The sequence below is a fragment of the Harpegnathos saltator genome, unplaced genomic scaffold, assembly GCF_003227715.2.
Source record: "Harpegnathos saltator strain DR-91 unplaced genomic scaffold, Hsal_v8.6 scaffold177, whole genome shotgun sequence".
In the NCBI taxonomy this organism is placed as follows: Eukaryota; Metazoa; Arthropoda; class Insecta; order Hymenoptera; family Formicidae; genus Harpegnathos; species Harpegnathos saltator.
The window spans coordinates 115,422-138,928 of record NW_020229958.1 but is presented as its reverse complement, the minus strand read 5'-3'; the positions used below and the strand labels follow the sequence as shown (position 1 = coordinate 138,928).

General features: G+C 53.5%; 1 protein-coding gene across 4 annotated transcripts in view; it reads left to right on the top strand.

Annotated features, from left to right (window-relative positions):
* eIF5B (eukaryotic translation initiation factor 5B) overlaps window positions 1-23,507 on the top strand; it is a 42,774-nt gene that overhangs the window by 12,380 nt on the left and 6,887 nt on the right. For 3 of the 4 annotated variants that reach the window (XR_003112707.1, XM_011140120.3, XM_025297440.1), the window contains 3 exons: window positions 6,057-6,133; window positions 6,967-7,174; window positions 7,316-7,411. Coding sequence is in view for 3 of the 4 variants with exons in the window: in XM_011140120.3 (XP_011138422.1) it covers window positions 6,057-6,133; window positions 6,967-7,174; window positions 7,316-7,411 (381 nt within the window). In the remaining variant the exon portion in view is untranslated. Of the gene's footprint in view, window positions 1-6,056; window positions 6,134-6,966; window positions 7,175-7,315; window positions 7,412-23,507 lie in introns of those variants that run through there. The other variant, XM_025297441.1, reaches the window with a different exon arrangement.

Below are 23,507 nucleotides of genomic sequence, written 5' to 3'. Positions count from 1 at the left end.
ATCCGCGGTTTCCCTTCCGGCCCTCCGCGTTTCCGCTATTCTGCGGCCATTCTGAAAATTTCGCCGGCACCTGGCCGGCCAGTCGTTCGCTCGCTCGTTCGTTCGTTCGTTCGTTCGTTCGTTCGTAAGCGCCTTGTTACCTGCGAGTCGACCGTTCGCGTCACGGGCGGGCGGAAGTGCGGCTCGCTCCTCTTCCGCGCCGGTGCAGCAGGAAAAGATGGCTCGTTTCCTCGCATTGTTTCTAACCGCGGCATATGAGTGCGGCCTGCATATGCCGGGGACATGGGAGCGGATGCGGGGCGCGGACGCGAGCGAGCGCCCGTGCACGCTCCGCCGCGCCGTGGGCGCGTTTCTTTCTTTTTCTTTTTCTTTTTCTTTTTCTTACTGAGCGATCGAGAAAAGCTGCTTGGATTAACGCGCCAAACGCTGCGCAAATCTCGGTTCATCTGGTCTAGGGATGCTCGAAGATGCACCCCCGCCGTGATCTCCCTCATGAACAGCGCTCGACTTTCTCGCTAAACTGCTCTCGCGCTCGTCTCTATCGAATCTCGCCAAGTTCTCTCGGAAAAAAACCGGTGTGTTCTTTCGGATCGCCGATTATTTATTTATAGTCACAGGTTGCGATTGTACCGAGAGAGGGGGGATTTGTAGTTGCAGATGGTTTATAATTATAGTTCCTTCCTGCGACACACATCTGGCCAAAGTCCTCGGGTTCCGTCTCTCGCTCTCCCTCTCTCTCTCTCTCTCTCTCTCTCTCTCTCTCTCTCTCTCTCTCTCTCTCTCTCTCTCTCTCTCTCTCTCTTTTATTTCTCCTCGTCGCTTATTTTTACGACAAATCGTGAGGGAAAAATTGGTCAACCGCGAGAATACAAACTCGCGTTGAGTCTGAAGAAAATCGTACGTTATGTAATATCCGTGTCGATTATCGTGCCGCGCTCCCTTATCAGCGTCTCGCGCTCGATATGCTTCTCGAGATGACGCTCGTCTTCTTCGCTCTCCTCTCCATTGCCAGAGCGCGCGACCGTGTCGGGCGTCCGTCGCGAAGAGGAAGCGCGAAAAAGTCACCTTCTCGTCGGCGGCACCGAGCCGCCGAAAGAGGCGCGCACGGGAGTCGTCCTTCGGTGACGGCTAATCGTACGCGCGGTGCGCGAGCGCGCGCGCCGGCAGGATATGCAGGAGGAGCGGAACGGGAGGCGAGTTTAATAAATTAGCGTTTCCTTCTTCGGCGAGCGTGCCGCAGTTACGACGAGAGGCTAAAGAGGATCCGTGCCCCGACGGCTGGTTTTAAATGCCGGAAGCACCTCCCTCCCTCCCTCCCTCCCTCCTTCCTCCAGAGTCCCCCGCGCGGCCCCTTCTTCACCCTGTGCCGGGCTGCCTCCTCTTCGTCCCGCTTCCTCGTCGTCTTACTCTTCCTCCCAACTTCCTCCCGCTTGTACCAGCGGCGTTTCTTTCGCCGGCAACATCTGCCGTGTCCGCCTTTTCTCGTCGTACTAGATCTCTCTCTCTCTCTCTCTCTCTCTCTCTCTCTCTCTCTCTCTCTCTTCCCCCTCCTCTCTTTCTCTCCTGCACTCGACTTTTTTTCCACCGTCACCGGCACCTCTCTTGCCCTGTCCTTCTCCCCCTTGCGCTCTTCGCTTCTTCGAGAGCATCCGTTCGTCCAAAGCGAAGTATCGTCGAGTCGCGACTCGCTACGAATTTTGATCGCGCACCGGGAGGCACGTCGTCGACGGGAACTCACGCCGGCGCGCGGCTCTCGTCGAAATCCCCCGTCGATTTGTTCGTCGATTCTAAACGCCGCGTCGTTTCGCTTCGAGGAATGACGTCGAGTTGAAGGAAAGAGTAGGAGGCGCGCTTCGGGAAAAAAGATACGCTCGGCTCGAAGTAATGGAAGCTTCCGAGCGATCGATCGAGCGTAATTTTGTGATTAATAACGTGATTAATCGCGCGCTTATGCGTTCAGCGTGTCCAAGCGTGTTGACATTCCCACGGAATCGTATGGATTTTCCTGCATCAATTTTTATCCCTCACTCGCCCTCCCCGACGTACTTACTACGTCGGCAGTCGTCATTCCGTTCCCTCGGCGAATGCGTGATAAAACGCGCGCGTCGATAGAACCGCCGACGAGTTGACGGCGGCGCGGCATCTGGCACGGCAGGATCGGAATGCGAGGCGCACCGGAAGTTCTAAAATACGCTTATCTCGGAAAGTCCTCGGGAACGTATCATCTTCCGCCCGTTCATCCGTCCCCGTTCGTTTGTCTCTCCCTCGCTCTCCCTCGATCGCCCGCCGACTATCGGCCAGCGAGAGCCTGGTTATACCGGCTTGAGAATTGACGCGTAAATAGGAGCTACCACAGCCTGTATACCTGCGAAAGTAATTATCGTTACAATCGCGGAGGATGCGGCGAAGGAACGAGAGAAGGAAGAGAGAGCGAGAGAGAGAGAGAGAGAGAGAGAGAGAGAGAGAGAGAGAGAGAGAGAGAGAGAGAATGACTGAGTGAGGGACGGACGCGTGCTCTGTGGAATATTTATTTGCTCGTCCCTTTTTTCGTGTTACGACGACTGACGTACTCTCCACGGAGCGCAAACGTGCAGGAATAAAAATGGACACGCGTAACCGGAGTACATTAGGCTGTCCGTTTGAGAGACAGACGTGCTTCCGAATGAATCGACCGACCCTGAGAAAAGTATTAATAACTTTGTGTTTTCTTTCGTTCTATGGGGGCTAAGAGCGATATGCAGGACGCTTCAAGGTGGTAATTCCTTCGGTAATCCTTTCGGTATATTTATTATCTGGTGTCTCTCAGCGTGTCCGACATCGTCGTTCTTTCGGTCTCAACGCGCTCACCACATTCGTTCCGGACCGATTTTCTCTCGCGCACGGAGAGAGTATATTGCACAAGTTTCTTTGTCATATAAACTTCCTTCGAATCTACTGCGTTTTTTAGCGATACGCAGGAACAGGAGGGTCGTGAGGAATTATCTTGCCAAGCATCGTGGTAAATCTTTTAATGGTGTATTCAGTTTCTAAAATACAAGTAGCGCATACGAAACAAAGTGATAATAAATTAAGGCAGAATGTCTCGTTTACAAAGTCCCACGGTAATTTTCATCGTAGAATCCTCTCCGTGTATAGAAACGAGTCGAAATCGTCGTTGACGCGTATCAAAAGCGCGCTCCCTCGGACGATCTTCGTCTTAACTTAAAAGCGTCGTAACTTAAAAGGTCACTTAAAAGTGACCTTAATGCACCTACATTAAGGAGCTTTCTGGGAATAATTAGAAAATTACGTGCACACGCGGCGCTGAAAACACGCGTATGCAGCGACGAGTAACGAGCACCGAGGAACGAAAAGGGCAAGATGAGATAGGATCTGAAGGTGTATTTACGGTGTATTTACAATATGTTCAACTTCGACCGAGCCGGGCTCTTAACGCGGCAATTAATCCCGAACGTATCGAACGTCGGCTGGTTATTAGGCATCGACCGTATCGGGTTAACTGACGGATTACTGATATCCGTTTTGCAGGCGGAAAAGTACAGACGCGCGCGCTCGCGCTTGCGCGAAGCGTAATACTCGCGCGTAATCACGGCGCGAGGATCACGAGGATCTCTCTTCCCTTTACGGCCGGTGATTGAGGCGGAGCGTGATATGTTGCAGCATCAGCGTCCGACAGTTATCGGAAATAAGCATGTGCGTGCTCCTAATTAATCGTCGACTTGCCAGCCGGCAGTGTTTATTCGCACGATTAGAAACAACCGGCTCGTTCCTGTCCGCGCGATATCAGCGCGATAGAGATGAACCTGCGCTGCGAAATCTCGCGCCGTCCGACACTGCCGGGGATCAGCGAGAGCGTCGCTGTCGAAGCGTCGACTCGCCGAGCGTTCGATTACGGTGCATAGGCACCGATGTGCAATCACCGGTGAAGTGTGAAGTATAATTTAGAAGCACACCGCGCGCGAGAGAGAGAGAGAGAGAGAGACGTGCTTTCGAGGCGATTTGTAACGAGACCGCGCGCTCGGAGCGCTCTCGACTTTGCGCGACTTTGTCGATGAAAAGTGGCACGTCAAAATTGAGCCCCAAAGTCAGCAAGGTGAACGCACCGATGCCGAAATACGCACCCAGCTTGGGAGACGTGCTTATTATTTTGGCTTTCATGTTCGGCCACTAAAGCGGAAAATCCTAAATCGCGAGAATCGTAAGAAAATTGACCAATCGCAACCGATTACTTTCCTTGCGACTGAAGAATAATCAATTGGTCGATTGAGGTCGATTCTTGGACCTCTACATTTCAATTCAACTATTCACGACAGTGTCGTGGTCGTAATTGAAAAAGACTTATAAAATCGCGGAACGCGACGTCGTAGGTCCCTTAGATCTCCAAGCCACACACACCTTCAGCTTGTTCTCCTTCGAACAACTTCCCGAACTGGTGGCACATAAGTCGGAATGGAACAAAATATACTCGTCTCGCTCCGGCTTTTTGCACGAGACAAGTTGCCCGAGTAAGAACAACCCTCTTGATTATTTCATAACGCTACGCTCTCTCGTTGCGTCGTCCATGCGGTAGATCCGTGGCGTGTCTGGCGGATCCGAGAAGCGGCCGTTTCCTCGGCGTTTCCTCGGCGCCGCCAAGAGCGGCTCGCTTGTTTGTAGGTAGGTGCATCGTCGCGTTTATTTCGATTTCAACGGTGTTGCATCGCGCCGTGCCGTCGTCGTCATCGTAGTCTCGTCCCCGTGTCGTCCCGTCTCGCTGCACCGACTCTGGGCCGAATCTGGGCGGCATGCATGCGTCACTGGTTATTTCTGCCTAGTCGTACGCATACACAGAGAAAGAGAGAGAGAGAGAGAGAGAGAGAGAGAGAGAGAGAGAGAAGGAGAGAGAGAAAGAGACCCCCGAAGACGCACACGGGATTTCGGTGGCAATGATTTCGGAGATTCGTCTCGTAACGTCAGCTCGGAGATGCTCGGAGAATCACGCGTCGAATCCGCAGCACCTCGAGAGCGTTGCGTTCCTCCTCGGTGAAGATAGCGTACGTTGATTCTCCCATTAAACGACGTTGACAGATCGATCGGAAAGCTTTCATCTCGGGAGTTTATGTCCTCAAAGCGCGATTCTCGCAAGGACACGCTTGGACGATACTTGGAAAGTCAACAACGCGCATGGAGCATTCGATAAGAGACGACGAGGCTCAAGTAGCGACATTATTATTATTGCACAGTCGATATGATTCCCTTTTTGTTCCGCCATATCGATTCATCAGGCATGACATTTCTCTCGTCCTTTCTCTCCGCATAAACAAAACAGCGCGCCGAGATCGTTGATCTCGTTTCCGATCCGGAGCGAATGTTTACATGAAACAATTCGTTCGTCCTTATTCCCCGGGAGAGAGAGAGAGAGAGAGAGAGAGAGAGAGAGAGAGAGAGAGAGAGAGAGAGAGAGAGAGAGAGAGAGAGAGAGAGAGCGCTAGCCGTGACTCCCTGCGTAAATATTTGTACGTCCGTTGTGAGACTCGGCTGTACAAGAAAAGAAAAACCCTCCTTGTTTACATACGCGGGGACAGTTACTCCTCGGGCTCGGGGCAAACAGCCGGGCGTTTTTGCGCGTTCACGTGATCGGGCGCGACGAGTGTCAACGACGTCGATGAAGAGTCCCCATTGTGCGTAAGAAACTGGCGCGAGTTAGCACGGGATATGACGAGTGAGGAGCGCGATTGTGACCGACGCCGACAGCGGCGGCATGGTCGGATCGTTACCGCGGTCTCGTTACTCGCCGCCTCGATTGCGCAACAATGTGCGAAATAATAACGCGATGGCTGGAAAGTATGTGTAATGACGTCGCCGCGATACGCCGCGATATGGTCGTCGCGCGCGCGCGCGCACGCTTCGGGCGAAATCAGGGCGACTTGGTCGTTGCGTAATGATGACGGGCCGCAGCGTCTCGCGAGATGCCGTGTGATATCGCTCTCGCATCTAACAACCCTTTTCCTCCCCCGCCTCCGCTCTTGCCCGTCTTGCTCGCGCTAATGTCGCTTTTCGTGTTTGTGCGTGTGCAGTATGCTGGAATTCGCATCGGGCCGGTCGTCAAGAAGGACGTCATGAAGGCTTCCATCATGCTGGAGCACGACAGCCAGTGAGTACACAGTCTCGATTATCGTTTAAATTGTAATCTAGTTGCTCCACACACACACACGCACGCACACACACACACACATACACACACACACACACACACACACACACACACATTGTTACGTCACGTTGCATCTCAGTGAAATTACGTCTAAATCGACTTCGGTGTGTAACATCGTCGCATGCACGCGTGTGCGTGTATATGTTTATTGACGTTTTGGATCTTTTCTTCCGGAATTTTCCTCGACGAAAACGTTGAGACTTGCGGAAGAGAGAATGTTATATGGCGAAAATTACCGTAGGATTCTGTACGAAAGAAAGAAACGCGTCAATATTTTGCTGTTTATCATCCTCCCGTTTCATACGTGATATTTGTGTTTTATAAGAATTAAAGCTTATTATTGAGGAAATTTACCATCAGCAAAGTAAATTCTACAGGCAATCTGTTTGTAATGTCAAGAGAGAACAATAAAATTTAAAAGAATTGAGATGTAGAAAAATATTCCCTCCGTGCAACTGGACGAATTTATCCTCTACGGAGGACGTCTTTCATTCGACGCAGTAATATTGTTTACGCCCTTCTAGTCTTAGCATTTCGGGATACACGTATCGAGATGTCTCGATGCCTGCATCTCGAACAGTTTTTTCAAAATCCGTCCAAAATTTCGGGCCTGAATTTCCACGGTACGGATCCATTTCGAAACGATCCAATTTGACAAGGATGAATTCGTCCCACGTGCGTGAGAATTCCATGACAATTTCCCGAGTGTTCTCCCGGCTTTCGCGGGGAAAACCCGCCTGGTATCGCGAGTCGATCGATCAACTTGTCCGCAGGTACGCCACGATTCTCGCGTTCGACGTGAAGATCGAGAAGGACGCGCAGGAATTGGCGGACTCGCTGGGCGTCAAGATCTTCCAAGCGGACATTATTTACCACCTGTTCGACAAATTCACCGCCTACAGGGAGGAACTGAAGCAGCGCAAGCGGGACGAACACAAGCACATCGCCGTGTTCCCGTGCAAGCTGAAAATCCTGCCGCAGGTGAGCGCAATGCGAATCGTGCGGGGGTGAAAGGGCGCGATAAACAAGCGGGATTTACGCGCGCCGAGCATCCGCGTGCCGCCGCGCGGAGCTTTCCTTTTTTCTCGTCGGTTCTTAAAGCGACGCCCGTTTGAATTTCAGTACGTGTTCAACTCGAGAGACCCGATCGTAGTCGGCGTGATGGTCGAGGCTGGCATCGTCAAGGAAGGAACGCCGCTCTGCGTCCCGAGCAAGGACGTGAGTAGACTCTTTCTGTATTCCCTCTTTCTCTCTCTCTCTCTCTCTCTCTCTTTCTCTCTTTCTCTCTCTCTCTCTCTCTCTCTCTCGTTCTCTTCTTCAATTCTGCCTCGCGGTTCGCTACGTGTATACGTTCTTTGTGCCGATCACGTTATCGGAATGTGAACACCGTCGCATCGATAACGCGCATCGAGCACGCCACGCGAGAGCGTCAATAGCACGGTCGAGAGTTCGGCTCTCGGCGAGTCGGTAATATCCTCCTCCGTTGCCGAAAGACATTCCCATCCCGCGGAGAGGAGAGATGCCGCGACTATCGCGAGATACCTCGGTTCCTGTGAATCGCGTAGGAATGTCAGTGCGGAGGAGAGAGTACGTCGCGAAAATATACTCGCGGAATATTCCCCATCATCGTCGTCATCGTCGTCATCGTCGTCGTCGTCATCCCCTGCTGGAGGAGAAAAAGACGGCGAGAGAAACGCCGGCGTCTCGTGAGCGGCGCGCTCTCGATGCTGGCGCCGAATGTAAGACGCCGCGAGATCCGAAAATAACCGCGCCGGCCGGGCAGATTAATGAAATTGACGTCGAAGTCCCGCAGCGAAAATTCAATCCCTGCGCGAGCTCTTCGGAGCGAGGGATGAATGGCAGCGAGATGGAGAGCGAGAGCGAGAGCGAGAGAGAGAGAGAGAGAGAGAGAGAGAGAGAGAGAGAGAGAGAGAGAGAGAGAGACCACGCGACGGGAGGGGGAGTCGCGCGAGCGGAGCGGGTAACCGAGAAATCCTATCGGCGTGCTCGCGTAGGTGAACTCGTTCGGCGGAAATACGGCGATTCAGTTGGCCGATCGATCGCGTCGATCGAGCGGGCGGACATATAAACCGCTCCGGGCCGAGACCGGCCGGCATTCTCGGTCTCGCTCCTTCGCTCCCGTAGGTGGATCCGACCGACCGAGAAAAGCGCCCGTCTCTCCTCTCTCTCTCTCTCTCTCTCTCTCTCTCTCTCTCTCTCTCTCTCTCTCTCTCTCCCCTCCCTCCCTCCCTCCCTCCCTCTCTCTCCCTCCTGTTCCTCTCCGCGTCCCGTTCTTTCCCGTAGGAGGGATATCGGGTGGGCAGCCTGGCCTCTCCGGCCTCGCCTTACGCGGTAGCGCGCGAAACGTCGCAGGTTGCCTAGCCTCACCGGGCCCCGTAGGCGTCGCGATGCCATTAGCGGCACGCAAATTTCCCGCCGGACAAAAATCCGAAATGTATTCTCCCACCGGCGTCGCGCCGTGCTGGCGCACCCACGCACGAGAGCGAGCGAGCACAAGAGCGATCGATGATTGAACGCGCGGGCCGGTCTGTCACCGCGCCGTGACTTCGCCTCGGCCGGCCGACCAGCCGGCCGGCCGGTTGGTTGTTTCTTCACCCTTTCACCGTGGACGCCTTTTCCAATCCGGCTGCCAGCCTCCAGATTCCCGGGGCACCTTCGGTCCCCGGGCCGTCCAAGGAAATTACACGGTCGGGAGGAAAGAAAGATAGGAATAGGAGCAACGGCGAGGACTGGAGAGGAATTACACGGGAGAAATGCGTTTGTGTAACTGTGAATAGGGAAGGGGGAATTCGCTGACGAGATGCGACGTCTCCGTTAACAGGAACAATCGACTGGCTGGAAGACATTCTACGAGAATCTTGTTGTTGTTTCTGTGACCAAGTTTTCCAAGCATGGTCCTCTTATTCTCCCTGGACATCCCTGAGCAGAAAAACGACTGACGGGGCTGTTTTCCTCTCGTGTATTCTTCAAAAGTATCTCGTTACCGTGATTTATATAGCCGTTAGTCAAATGGTCACGAGTCGCTGCGATCTTCCTCCTCACTTCCTCCCCGAGTTCCGCCGAAGATCTCTCTTTCACGATTCGCTGCCGTCCCATCCTATGTATATGCATCCCACATGTGCAAAGTCACGCTGAAAGTAACGTCTATTCCCGTTACCGTTAGTCGAAAAATGTAATTGCCTCACCGTCATCGTCATTAACGAGGAGAGATAACGCCGTTACCGAGTCGTTGCTGCTGAAATATTATCTCGCGATTCGCGCCTCCTCCGCTCCGGAGACGAGACGAAACCGAAATGGCATGAAACTTCTCCGCGTAGACTCGTCAGAGAGTCCGTCGAATGTATCTCCTCGTATATCCGCAGGAAACGCAATCATCATTTAATTATCGAACGCGCGGTCGTGGGGGCCGTTTTTTTCGGGGACGAGAAAGAGAGAGAGAGAGAGAGAGAGAGAGGGGCTCGGCCGTTTCTTAGAACGGCTGAATTTACGAAGAGCCCGCGACACGATATCGTAGGAGTCGCGCGGCGTTAGATAGCGCGCAAAGGGAGGCGGCGAGCATTCCGGGCCCTTTAGCATAGAAAGCAGCTCCGACCACGTATCCTGGCCCACGCGATTCTCCGCGGGACATCGTGCGGGGACTCTCTCTCTCTCTCTCTCTCTCTCTCTCTCTCGCGTCGCCGTGGCTCTTTAAAAGCGATATTTCCCAACGTTTTCTGGCGGATATCGCCGTCGTCGCCGCGCGGCGCGCAACGAAATCGCGATTTCGCACGCGGAAAACGCTTGCGATCTCTACACCCTCTCGTGCTGAACCGAACCTCAGATAAGGAGAAATGATGTCTCCGTGTCCGCGACCGGAAACGTTTGTCCGAACGTTCGGCTGTAATAACGTTACGGTGACTCCACGATTAACGCGATCCGTTCCCCTACCGTTGTCGAAAAAAAGTACGTTATGCGCCGGCAAAAATGTTTATTCATCTGTTTATCTTTTCTTTTATTCATCGAAGATGTAGAACGCTATAAATTCGGGTAATCTTGATAAGAATTCACAAACCGGTCATTTCGAGCAATCAGCTTTGGCAGTCGTAATGTTCCGAAAGAATTTCCCCGTTCTCTTTGGTTCGGTCTTTATTTTTCCCGGGCAACGGAGAATTCTGTTGCGTCAACGGAATTGCCCCTCCTGTCTGCAACTCGCCTCGTCCTGCCCGCTTGCCTTCCTTCCTTCTTTCCTTCCTTTGTGATGACACGCGCGGATGACCGAGCGGCCGATCATTTTTCCGCATGACACTTCCGGTGTCGAAAGACGAGCGCTTCGCAGGTGACTCCCACACGTTGAGCTCGCATTCGAGAACGACGTTCTTCGCGAGAACGCTCCTCGAGTGGCTCTCGGTGGCCTCTGAGGTTGCCCCATGCTGCTCTTCGCCGAAGCCGGGAAGTCGCAGGTTCCGCGAAGTCAGAGGCGGCAGTTGTCGCGACATTTTCGGCGACAATGCGCATGCCGCTACCAACGCTTAGATTGCCGCAACGAATGATTTACGAAATGACGCGGCGGCTTCACCTCTCTCTCTCGCGTTTCGCGTATACGCGTGAGTCGTGAGCGAAGAGGATCGCCTTCGAACGTACCTCTCTGGGAAAAATGGGCAGGCTGAATGAAGCGCTCAACACTTCCCGCGGTGTTCTTTCCTCCGGAGCGAACTCATTCCGCGATCGGTGAGTGAGGTTTGTATTTTCGGAAGATTTTTCACGCAGACCCGCACGGCGCTTTTGACAAGCGGCCTCGGGGACGATTTGACTACAAAGCTCCCCGACGGGTTCATTCAGCCTGCTTCCGAAAATCGTGCCGGTCCGCGAAAGGACGGTCGCGTCGCCGAAAACAAGGCGAACGGTAGCCCTTTCCGGCTTAACGCGATTGGGAAAACTGCGGGTTTAGCCGTGAAAGTTACTTCCGCTCCTCCTGCCGGCTCTTTGAATGCGGCAATTGGCCGCGCGTCTGCGGAACGCGTTCCCAGACGATGATCCCGGACGTCGGTCGAGTCTCACGAAACTCCAGTTAGCGCAGGTCAGTTTGTTGCCGGCCGGTTACGCTCTTTGTCGAACGTCCGGCCGACCGGATGCGCGCCTGTAGTCCCGGACAGAAGAGAGGAACGAGCGCGTGTTGCCTTCTCGCGAGAGAGATATATCGCGCCGCGAGAGGAAGCGAGCGCGGCGCGGCGCGGCGCGGCGCGGCGCGGCGCGGCGCGGCTTACGGGCGGAAGAACGAGCGCCGGCGACGTGAGCTCGCAAGCCTCGCGCGGATTTTTCCTCGCCTCTCGCAGACACATTTGGCGAGAGGAGAAAGAGGAGAAGGCGGAGGCGGCGGCGGAGTCGCACGAAGAATCCCGCGCGGAGATCCGCATACCGATTTTGCGCGGCGACGCGCCTTGCTCTCGCATCGCGACGTCCTTGGCTAACCCGCGTGGAAAATTTCATGGGATCTGATTACGGCTTTGGCCCATTTCGCGGCCAGATTATGCTCCTTCATTGGGCGATCCAGGTTCGCGTTCGGATCAGGCACGTGATGTTTCAAACGCGCGAATTGGGAGCATCCTCTTTGCTCTCTTCCACGTTTTTCCGAAGATTTTTTCTCATCTTTTTTGTTGGATATATTAGTATCGTACTTATATTTATCTACAAATTCATCTACATCGTCTGTCAATACTCCGGAGATGTTTAAAATATCTTTTGTTTTTTATTTTTCGTTCTATCGAGCTCGATGTTGGTGCAAAAATGACTCTCCCTATTCAATTTATAAAAGTGTACCGCTTTTAGTCGCTAGAAAAATACGAGTTTCAAAGGCACATCTTGATCCCAAATGGAAAATCCATTTGGGATAAGAATGAAATTTCCCAATCTTATCGAGGCGACGAATTTCGAGACACATCCGGGCACTCCAAATTGGAAATCTCTTCATCTGGGAAAATCCTGACAGATTTTCACGCAGATATTTGCAGTCCTCGCGTCATCTCTCGCTTTTTCTCTCGTTAACAGTCTCTGTTTTCTTCTCCGGTTTGTAATCGTAACGGATAAGAATGAAGACGAGACGACGATGTCGCGACGTCTCTCTCGAAAAAGGTCTCCGCCTGTCGCGACTCTCATATCTCGGAATTCTCCGTCGACGTCCTTCGTCCTGTTCGTAGGTACGATTACAAACCGGAGAAGAAAACAGAGACTGTTAACGAGAGGGAAAGAGATAAAAAGCGAGAGATGACGCGAGGACTGCAAATATCTGCGTGAAAATTTGTCAGGATTTTCCCAGATGAAGAGATTTCCAATTTGGAGTGCCCGGACGTGTCTCGAAATTCGTCGCCTCGATAAGATTGGGAAATTTCATTCTTATCCCAAATGGATTTTCCATTTGGGATCAAGATGTGCCTTTTCCCGTAAACGCGATTGCCTCGGCGAGTAACGCTAATGGCGCGACTCTAACGAGCCCATTGGTTATCGTTTGGCGTTACGTAAGCCTCGGCGCCACATTTTTCCCTCGGAATTTGTCGCTGACAGTGCAAAAGTTTTGATGGGTTTCCGTGATGGAAAAACGAACTGGATAATTTTCAAATCAAAAACGGTCTATTCATTTTGTCAAGTAATCGCTATTGTTTTTTCTTATCTTCAGTACATTATACGCTTAAATATTTCTTTTTTCTTTTCTTTTGCAAGCTCCGTCGTGAAATCGGATGAGTCGTTTGAGAAACCGCATCAGAACTTTTGCACTCGGCCAACATTTCGCGATGTGGCGCGCATCTCGCAAGCAGACGCCAGGAGAGACGCGCGACTGGGGCTTATCTGTTCATCTCTATCCGCTTCCTCCTCTCCGTCGCGACTTTTATCGTGCGTTATCGGCCGTACACGCGCACGCATGTCTAGAAAAACACATGCACGTACACTCGCAGGCGTTGCGCAACGCGCCGGTCTCGATAGGCGGCTCTAACGCCGAGCGGAAATCCGGCGGATTCTTTCGGCCTGTCGTTTTCTTTGCCGTTTCCTTTTTCCTCCTCCTCCCCTCCGGTCACCCTGTTATCCATTTTCCTGTCTTTCCGTCGGCCGGTTATTCATTCGCTCGTTCGCTCGCTCGCTCGTTCGCTCGCTCGTCCGTTCGCTCGTCCGTCCGTTTGTTCGTTCGTTCGTTCGTTCGTCTCTTTGTTCATTCGTTCGTTTGTTCATTCATTCATCCATTCATTCATTCATTTGGTCGTTGGTTGGTTCGCTCGGTCGTGGCCGTGGCGAGTTCTACCCGGCCTGATGACCCGAGAGCGTGGAGTCGCGATAGCGTCGTACGCTTTTCATGCTCGCTCTTCTTCTTTCTTTTTTTCTCTCTCTCTCTCTCTCTCTCTCTCTCTCTCTCTCTTGCTTTTTCCTCTCCGCTCCTCTAAGAGCAGATTTCGGCGCATTTCACGATTGGATGGTCCTGGCGGAAATAACCTCCGCCACGCGTAAAGCGTCGTCTCTTCTCTTCCTCCTCCTCCTCCTCCTCCCCCTCCCCCTCCTCCTCCCCCTCCCCTCCTCCTCTTCCTCCTCCTCCTCCTCCTCCTCTTCCTCCTCCTCCTCCTCCTCCTCCTCCTCCTCCTCCTCCTCCTCCTCCTCCTCCTCCTCCTCCTCCTCCTCCTCCTCTTCCTCCTCTTCTTCTTCTTCTTCATCTTCATCACCATCGTCGTCGTCGTCGTCGTCGTTGCTGTGGTCTTCGTTTCGCGTGTATATCGCGACCTCTCCATTTTCCTCTGTCTTCTTTATCAAGTCGCTGCGTAGTGGCAACCAGATCCAACCGCGGTTGCCTGCTGGGTGTACGATCGATCTCTAACATGATAAAACCGTTTCGTTCGTATAGAATCGTTCGTGTAGAATCCACTTTGACAGAACAGACTTCAGTTTTTGGAGCGTAAGTTCGTTATTTTTCTTCGCGACAAAGTTACGATTCATGAAACGAATGAGAATCATTCGTGTTTGAAAGTCGTGAAAACTCAGGACGTTAATCCTTAAAGGACGAGAGTCGGCTTGAGCGGGCCAATTCGAATGAGGTGAAGAGAAATCAAGTAAAGTATTAGTAGAAACGGAACGCGTCGACTTTTTTTAGTGCTAGATGAATTAACACATACGCGATTGACGGAACTCGTAAGAAAGATGCTTTATCGATAGACGACACTCATCTATTTAGCAAATGCTCATTCGCGACTGTCGTACAAAGGGATCGACACCGTCGTCGAAGTTATCGCGAGGAGGTTTCGCGATAAAACTGCGGGTTTTTTAGGAAGACGCGTCTCGGAGACGGTGTCGTGCCTATAAAGCTGACGACGTTGCGAAAGTCGGAAGCTCGAAGAAGAGCGAACCGAGCGAGCGAGAGCGACTGGGGACGAAGCAGAGGAGGAAGGAGAAACAGCCGCGAGCGCGAAGGCGCGGGCGAGGGGTAGAGAGAGGAGGAGGAGGAGGCCCTTTATCGTAGCAAGTTCAACAACACGCTATCGTGGCGCGAGAAACACGATCGACGTTGCTCGTCGCCTCCGCCCGATCTCTCTACTATGATTTCGTAACGTCGTCGTCGTCGTCGTCGTCATCGTAAAGAGAGACGGAGATAATTTATTACGCATTCGTAACGACGAAATCGTCCAAACATGCAGCGAGAGAAAACCGTGAATTATCGCGCGCGTCTCGCTCGAAATGTCACGGAAATCTGCGTATGTTCGAGTAAGAAAAAATGTGCGGTGAGGTTATTAATTATATTTTATCTCACCCGCCGTACTCCGCTACGCTGCGTTTCCGTTTGTCGCCGCGTGATGACAGCTCCATCGTGAAGTTTGCGCGACTGGAAAATATTTCTTACTTAAAATCTTATTATTCATCCGCGTGCTCCCTTGTACTAAATTTCCTTTCCTTGTAACGTGTCGAAAACGTTCTTTCCGGTCGCCGCGTCGGAAATATTATTCCTGCGAGACGGACGAGCCGAGAAACGTGTCCATTATCGAACATCCTGTGTGTACCGCGACACTCCCGCGGACAATCGAAAACGCCAAAGAAGGGCCGTGAGGAAGCTTAGAGAGCGCGATTTCACTTGGAAGTACATTGAGCTCGTGGGCGAGCGACAGGAACTAGAAACGCTCCGTTGCGCGGGTCCTCTTCCGCCGGAAAGCCGCTCGTAGCGTTCTTCCTTTCTCTCCTATTCCTCCTCCTCCTGCCTTTTCTCTCTTTCTCTCTCTCTCTCTCTCTCTCTCTCTCTCTCTCTCTCTCTCTCTCTGTTCCTCCTTTCCTGTTCCTCTTCCTTCAGCTCGATGCATACGCGCCACGGCGTGCGCGTGCAAATTCGTGACGGGTAGGAATTTCAAGCCGAGGATATCTCCATTGAGAGGTATTCAGACCGCGACGTTTCGCAATTGTCCGCAATGCGCCGCGGCTGTTATTCTCAAGTACGAGGGAGCTCCTACGCGAAAATTATCTCCCCTGACTTGGCGCGTCGCGAATCGCCCGACAGTGGAGAGAACACGCGAGACGCGCGAGCGCGCTCACGCGATTTGTGCGTGTACGGCAATTATACGGCTAGCTTTTCGATTACCGTCAAGGAACCGAGTTTCCCTCGGATTAGCCCGAGTGGTCGCAATTTCACCGTCAGTCGCCGCCGTCTAGATTACCCTTCATGCATTTGGGACGCCTTCAAGATGCCTAGAAGCGAGTGAAACGGGCGACGGGAGATGCGTGCGCGGGCAGAATTTTATAGTAAAAATTACCGCAGAGAGTTTTATCATCCAGGAACACGTGTCCACATTTCACCTCAATCTATCATCCTTCCGTGTCATATGTGCTGTTTGTACATATTTCATCGTTCCGAAGTTTGCCGCTGAGAAATTTGAGAATTTACGTGTTGCCATGACGGCCCAGAGAAAACACGTAACATTGCGAAAAGAATTTATAAAAAAAAAAATAAAACTATAATATTCTCTCCATGTCTACATCATCCGGGCGACATAAAATTCCGTAAAATAAAAGTAAAAGCAGAAATCGGCTGTCAAACGTCGCGACAGTCGAGGAAGAAACGTCGAAGCGGACTGGCAAAGGCGGGGCTCCGTGCGTGACCCCTAATTTCGAAGCCGTCGATCATGACAGGATACGTCGAGAGTTACCTTCTCGCGGATCCTCATCTCACGCATCTCAGCCTGAATCTCAGGGCTGAAGAAAGCATGCTACGGGTCGGCATACGATGCATAGCGGAAAAATACGTGTCGCTTGTTCCGAGCGTTTGCGCGTCATAGCAGGGGGGGGGGGAGTGAAGACGACGACGACGACGACGACACCGGGCGTAACCGGGCTGCGCGTATCCTTGTGAAAGGACGAGCGCGGCCGCGCGCTCGGGAGGGAAGTCGCGCGAGGGTTCGGGCCGTCTAGCGGGTGATAAACGGCCGGAAGGAAGCCAGAGGCGTTTCCACGAAAGCTACTGACAGGCCGGAAGGCCGAAAGACGGGATGTGGTCGCTGAGTAAGCGGCGTGAATGCGTTCGCTCGCGCTATCGCAGCCCGCGCCGTCCGCCCTCGTCTCTCCCTCCTTCCCTCTCCTCACCTCACCTCACCTCACCTCACCTCCCGCCTTCTCTCTCATGAATGTCGTTCTTCCTCTTCGGTCTAGCTCTATCTTGCTCCGGATATCGTCTCTAGCCGCCCTCTCACCCTGCGCGCCGTTTCGCCCACGTTTTTGTCCCACGTGCGGCCAGCGGCGCTGGAATTTCCGACCGGCGTCCTTGGGCCGAGCTATCGATATGTGTTTTCGTTCGCTTCGCTCTGTTGTGAATTATAATAAATGCTCCGCTTCTCCGCGCACGGCTCATTCCTCGAGATCTCTCGTCCGCGGCTCTCTCGACAGTGGCGCTTCTGATGAGCTTCTCGGCTTCTCGGGGAGAAAATAGACGACGGGCGGGGAGAGGAGGAGTCGTTTCCGTTCGGTTGGCTTTCAAGTTGACTCTGCGCTGCGATAGAATTTTAATTTGGACCATTTTTCATCCTTTGACTCCTGGTTTCTTTCACTCGGGGAATTTATTTTGGTAGAAGAGGATGTCCGCGAGAGATTTAACTGCGAGGAACAGATTCAGCGGGCGAAAGATTAAGAAAAAGTTTCGTCATGAAAGATCGGTGAGAAAAAATTGCATCGTTTTCACTTGACACATTTGATCAAGACGAGAAGAATTTATATCTCATGCCGCTCCCTAAAGGGACTCGAAGGATTAACAATTTCGCGTCAAGCGCGATATGTCGCCGTTTTTGCCGAGCGTTTCGTCGCCGTTCCACCTCGCGGCTCGTCCACGCGAGAATTATTATTTACCGCCGCGGTTTGTCGCTGTGACAGGGCGCGGAGGGAGGTGGAGGGAGAGCGGTTAGGAGAACGGAAAACAGGAAGGGGTGGAAGAGGAAGAGGGAAGTGGCCGGCCGGATACGAGGTTTCCAATGTCGACGGGATCGTTTTACCCGAGTTTGCGATTAATTCTGCCAACGACGATAAAAAACGCGGCGTGGCGCGGCGCGGCGCGGCGCGCAGGAAAGGAGTAAACGGTTCCGGCGCATGTGGAAGACACGCGCTAGAGAACGGACGCGAAATAGCACACGCCAGCAGCGCAGAGCCGTTTACGCCGTGTTTAGCGTCGTCGTCGTCGTCGTCGTCGTCTAGTTTCACATGTCCGGCCGTTGTGTTCTTCGCGGAGATTCCTTCTTGGACGCGCGGAATACCGCCGACGAAATCGCTCATTAATCGTGAAATGGCCAACAGTGGCGTCATCTGCGCGCACTTCCTCCGGGAGCGACTCCTGGAGAATAGGCGAGTCGAGCTTAACCCTTTGCACTCGAAATGCCAGCACAGCTGGCATGAACACTTATTCCGGCAACTCGGAATGCCAGCTGTACTGACGTAAAAAGATTTAAAGACAGAAAGCGATAAAACAATAAAGTGCGGCGATTAAAGGGAACATTAAAGGGAATAAAGATCCATCTTGTAGTTTTTCTAGGATTTTAGTAATTATATTTGTAATTATCGAGTTGGTGAAAAAGGAAATCTGGAAATATTCCTCGAGTGCAAAGAGAAAGAAGACGACCGGTGGGGATTATCGCGTCCAATCATTCTCCGAGTCATCGGTCCCCGCGGCTAAATTGGATAAGGCTAAGATTAACAAGTTGATCGGTGGCATCATGGAGTCCCCTTGGCCGCGACGCGACTTGAAAAGTGTCATCCTTTGAATCATATTTATTATTCAGCGAAACTTGCAAAAGGCGCTTATTAATTTATTATATTAAGGCGACGTGACTGTCGCAGTTGGCGGCGCGGGCGGAACGGGGGCGATCCTTCTCGCTCATTAACTTCGATATCACTCGAGCACGTTGAAATCGTCTTCCCCTCGAAGCCCGCCAGGCCATGTTTGTTAAGGGCTTCGCCCTTCCCGCCGTCGAGGAGTGGCAGGCCTCGCTTTCGTTCGACTTCGCCAACGTGCTCGTTCGCGAAAAGACGCGCGTCGCGGGCGCGCGGCGTCGAGAGACGACGACGTGGTTAGGCTGTTGGAGCCCTAACTCTCGTCGCGCGTACTATAAAGCCTTCTAAATTGGTGCGGGCCACGAAAATAGACTTCCGGTTCCCGTCTCGCGCTCGCTCTCGCTCCCGCCTGTCCGCCGGGAGGCGCGCGACGCGCCGCGTCTGCTATCTAGTATGCCAAGAACGACTCCTCCCTCGTTCCGTCTTTCTGTATCCTCGCACGCGGCCGCGATAAATACAGCCGCGATGTACACGCGGCGCCGCGGCCGCATGTAAATATTGCATCCGCGAAAATAATCCGCGCGCGCGCCCGGGAGATGCCCTCGCGAGGGAGATTTCGCGACGCGTTCGGATCGAGTTCGCAACACGCCGGTCCGCAGTGTTCCCTCACGTGGATCACGCTGCTCGTTGGGCACTCGTCGAGAGAGAGAGAGAGAGAGATGGGGGGGTGGCAGAAGAGAATGGCGGGTGTAAATACTGCACTCGGCGCGAAGGTGATTCCCGGTACGCGCGAGTATTCCGAAGACGTTTCTTCGGCCTTCGATAGGTGTGTCAATATGTTCCTCCGGCACGTGCAGCTCTCGCGAGCGCTCTTACGATACCGTTACGCACCCGCTACAGTCGGCTTGCGTAAGCCGTATGTAAATATCTGCCGATACTCGCGGAATATAAATAATATATCGCCGTATTTGTGAGCGCGCGTACGCGAGTCGCGGACGTAGGGATGTCGCGGATAACATCCTCGGCGTTCGCCGATCGACAGCCTCTCCTCTCTCGCTGTCTTTCTCGCTCCCTCCCGCCCCCAACTTTCTCTCTCTCTCTCTCTCTCTCTCTCTCTCTCTTCTGTCTCTCAAGCCACGTGGATCTTACGGTACACGGCAGGTGACGTGACGCAGGTGCAACGCTTACGTAGTCTCTAGCGTTTCGCGGAACGACGCGAGCCCTCGGCTAAGCGATGCGGTTGCACCTCGCGGATTCCCATTTCGCGAAGGCCGAGAAAGGATCGGCCTTCGGCGCGATGAGGCTGAAGCGCGTGCGCTTAGTGCCAAGGTCGAGGCGCTCGCGCTGCACTTCTTTCCACTCGGACTTCTTTCTTCCTCCTATAGCCAGGTAATTTTCCGGCCGATCCGCGTCCCGTGCTGTCGCCGAGCGCGCCGCGGCGAGTCCGCAAGAGACTCGTGCTTTCGTGCCTTCGCGAGCGAGGGGGGAGGGCTCTGTAAATATCCGCGAGACACGAAAGATGCCGAGGCCATCGTCTTCCACCGTGCTGAAGGGCCGGCGACGACCAAGTCACGTCAGAAATGAATAACGAGTGAAATTTTGCTCGGGGAGAGACAAAGTAGGAAGCACTTTCAAGAACGGACGGTGAAAAATTACGTGAAAAGCGAAGCAGCGCTCAAATGAGAAAGCCGCAGCGAACGCGGCTTCGAGTCGGCGGGTCCGACCGGGGCTTATCTCGCGGCGGGCGAGTGGGTGGCTGCGGGAATGGTCAGATAGTTTAGTATCGGAAGAGCAGCGGATAAGGCATGTGTGCATGCTTTTCCGTTTGGCCCTCTTTGCGTCTGTCCTGTCCTCCTTGGAGGGACGCGCTTCTCCACCCACGTGGTCGTTGCGCGAGGGAGGGAGCGAGCTTCTCTCTCTCTCTCTCGAACACTTAGAAACGAGATAAATCTAAAGTGGACGGCATACGTGCAACGTCCAGGCGGGCCCACGCGGAGAGAACCGCGGGCCCGGGTGTCGCGTGAGAGCGAGAGATAGCGAAACCTGTCGCCCTCCTCTCTCGCGCCCCGTTGAAGCGTTGCTCGTAAAAGGAAAAGCGCGTTGATAACGCGCGACGTAATGGCTTCCGTAATTTTCAGACGGCGACGCGACGCTCGTTCGTGGCCGGCAGATTTTCAGCGTATGAATTCGCTCGCTATCGGGTACCGGTGAATCCTCTCTGTTTCTCTTTCTCTCTCTCTCTCTCTCTCTCTCTCTTTCTCTTTCTGTAGTCTCCTCCGCGCTTTGTAAATATCTACGAGAGACGGGCGCGGAAGCTTGTCTCTCTAAAGCGCCGACTGGCCGGTCCACGTGGACCTCATCGGGGCGGCGGACCTCTTGGTCGGAAAATGTCTCGGGAATTATTTTCCTTTCCTTGACTTTTGTTTTCAGCACGAACGTGGCTTTCGGCGCGAGAATTACGAATTTCATGCGGGCTACCGAGTCCAAGTCGCCTGTCAACGACGGGGCCCGAGTCGGAGAGGCTTGACCTCGAGGCTCCCAAAGTTCCTAGTAACAAGAATGAGAGGAACTTTGGTCGTAAAATACGTCGTGTAATATTATACATTTGAGAGATGGGGGAGAGAGAGAGAGAGAGAGGGGAGAGGGGGAGGAAGGGAGGGAGGCAGAGAAGGAGGGGGAGAGAAGAAGGAAAAAAAACGGACGTACGAAATTAGCGGTTGGTCGTCCGACAGTTCGGACTTTATCTTAAAACCTCGAGCGGTTAAGAGAGCAGAGGCAAAAGAGAGGATTGAAAGCGCGCGCGATAGGCTGGAAGAAAGGGCGGAGAAGGTCGAGACGGAGGACGAACAAGGTTCGTTTGCCCGCCTGCACACGTGCACCTATATGGTAATTCCTCGGTCGCGGCGGAGTGTCGAGAATTTGACGACGGGGTACGCCATAAAAGTACGCCCGGCCAGAAAGTATCGAGGAACACGCACACGGCACCGAGCGGCACGACCGTATTTTTTTCGCGTCTGGGATTATTAACCCCAACATGCGTAGTGCCTCACGTATACGCTGCGTGTTCCTCGCGCGCGCACGGATGCCGCGTGTGCGTGTCGGCCGTGCCCGAGCGTACAACAATCTAGAAGCGGAAAGGAGATTTTCAAAGCCCCCCTGAGGGGCGCCCACACGCTGATCTCGAGTATTTCGAAATGAAACGCCTTTCGAGGCGAATTGGCGCGAGGCGCGATTTTTAGCGCAATATCACTTTTTTTCTCTTTCCTTTTTTCTTTTTTTCTTTTTTTTTTTTTTTTTTTCTTTTGCTTTAATCGGGACTGCTGTTCACGCGAGCGCAACAATATGCACCGACAAGAATCTTCCGAGTAGCCGGTCACACTCGAGACGTCCCTGATGCACACCTGGGGAGTGAGGCAGCCGAAACGCCTACGAAAAGAGGAAGACGCGGAACACACGAGCGGGACCCCGTGAATCTCATCGTCCTCCCGGAGGCTCTCTCTCTCTCTCTCTCTCTCTCACCGGGAAAGAGAGAGAGAGAGAGAGAGAGAGAGGATCGAAAAGCGAAGCTCCTCTCGGTTACCGGTCACCGCTAGGCGGAGATACCGGGTGGCACGTTCGGCCAAAGAGCCTCGCGACGTGAACATACCGCCGTCGTCTCGTGGCGTGGGTTTCGGGATACACGGCCGGGCATATTCGAGCGGTCATTGTCCACCTATCGATAACGCGCCTGCCAGCTTCGTGACTGTGAACGCGCCGTTGCCTCGCGAGATCTGTATCGGCCATAAGCGCGCTTTGTTCGTCCGGCCGAAATCGTAGTCCCGTCGCCGGCTACGATCGCGAGGAGGAGCGGAGGTCGATCCGGGAAATGAGCTGCCCGTTACACGATTCCCATTGTATCTCGGCTCCTTAGTACCTCGTCACCGGCCCCGACCACCCAAGTCGCTCACGAGGGCTCCTGGCGCTGCTCGTGACAGCCCGGCTACGTTTTTAATTAACAACGTGCAGTCGGAATCGACGAGAGGACGGCGAGATGGCGAGGGCGAAGCTCGCTTCTGCCATCTGCCCGCTCGGGATCAATTTTCAACCTCGCCGCGACTCTCGTCTCGGCCGAGAAGGTGAAATTATTTCACACTTGCCCCGCCTGTGCGTCTTACGCAACACGTCGTCGATGGCCCTGTTTTTCTCCATATCAGTGAAACAATTATCTTGGTTTTCCATATTTTTGCTGGTCGTAGTCGCAACAATTGTAATATTTGCGAGTCGGCTTTCGTTTTCCTCCTCGTGTTCAAAACGCAAGAGGGGAAGCCGCGAAAATTGGTGGCCGGACAAAGGAAGGGTTAACGAGTCGCTGCGCAGGAAACGCAGCGTAATGCCGGCGTTAATGCCGCGTCGTGGCTGGACGGTAAACATTTACGAATGTCTCAATCGCGATTACGAAGCGTGGCTCTCCCCCGAGAGGCAGAGAGACAGAGAGAGAGAGAGAGAGAGAGAGAGAGAGAGAGAGAGAGAGAATATGCCGTTGCAAAAGCCGCGGATCTTTTTTAACCGCCGCCGTCGGCCGGCCGGCCGTTCGCTTGCTTGCTTGCTTGCTTGCTTGCTCGCGCTTGCAAATCCTGGACGCGACTGCGTCCGGGTTTGTCGCCCACTTTGCGCTCTCGCGGCCGCAGGTGTGTCGCAGGCCGCGGCGGAGCAACGTGCCCGGGCTTTTTCGCCTATATACACCGTTATACAGCGTGTCCCGAGATTCAATAACCCGCGATCCGCAGCCGTCTAACGGCGCTCGTCGAAAATCTTTTATACGCGCGCCAAGCTCCCGCTGCGAGTGTCGGGATCACGTCTCGTGGATCGGGAAGGACCGCTCAGGAGCGCGCGTTTTTTCTTCCTTCCCTCCGTCGGAGCGGACTCGCTCACGCTCTCCCGGACACGGGGTGTTATTAAAAAACAATTTATCGATTACTCCGAGGGGAAATTTTGGCCGGCGAGTAAACCTCGGTCGAGCCAGCTGCTTTGGCCATAAGAAACGGCATCGTAATTTAAAAATCGTCCAGCG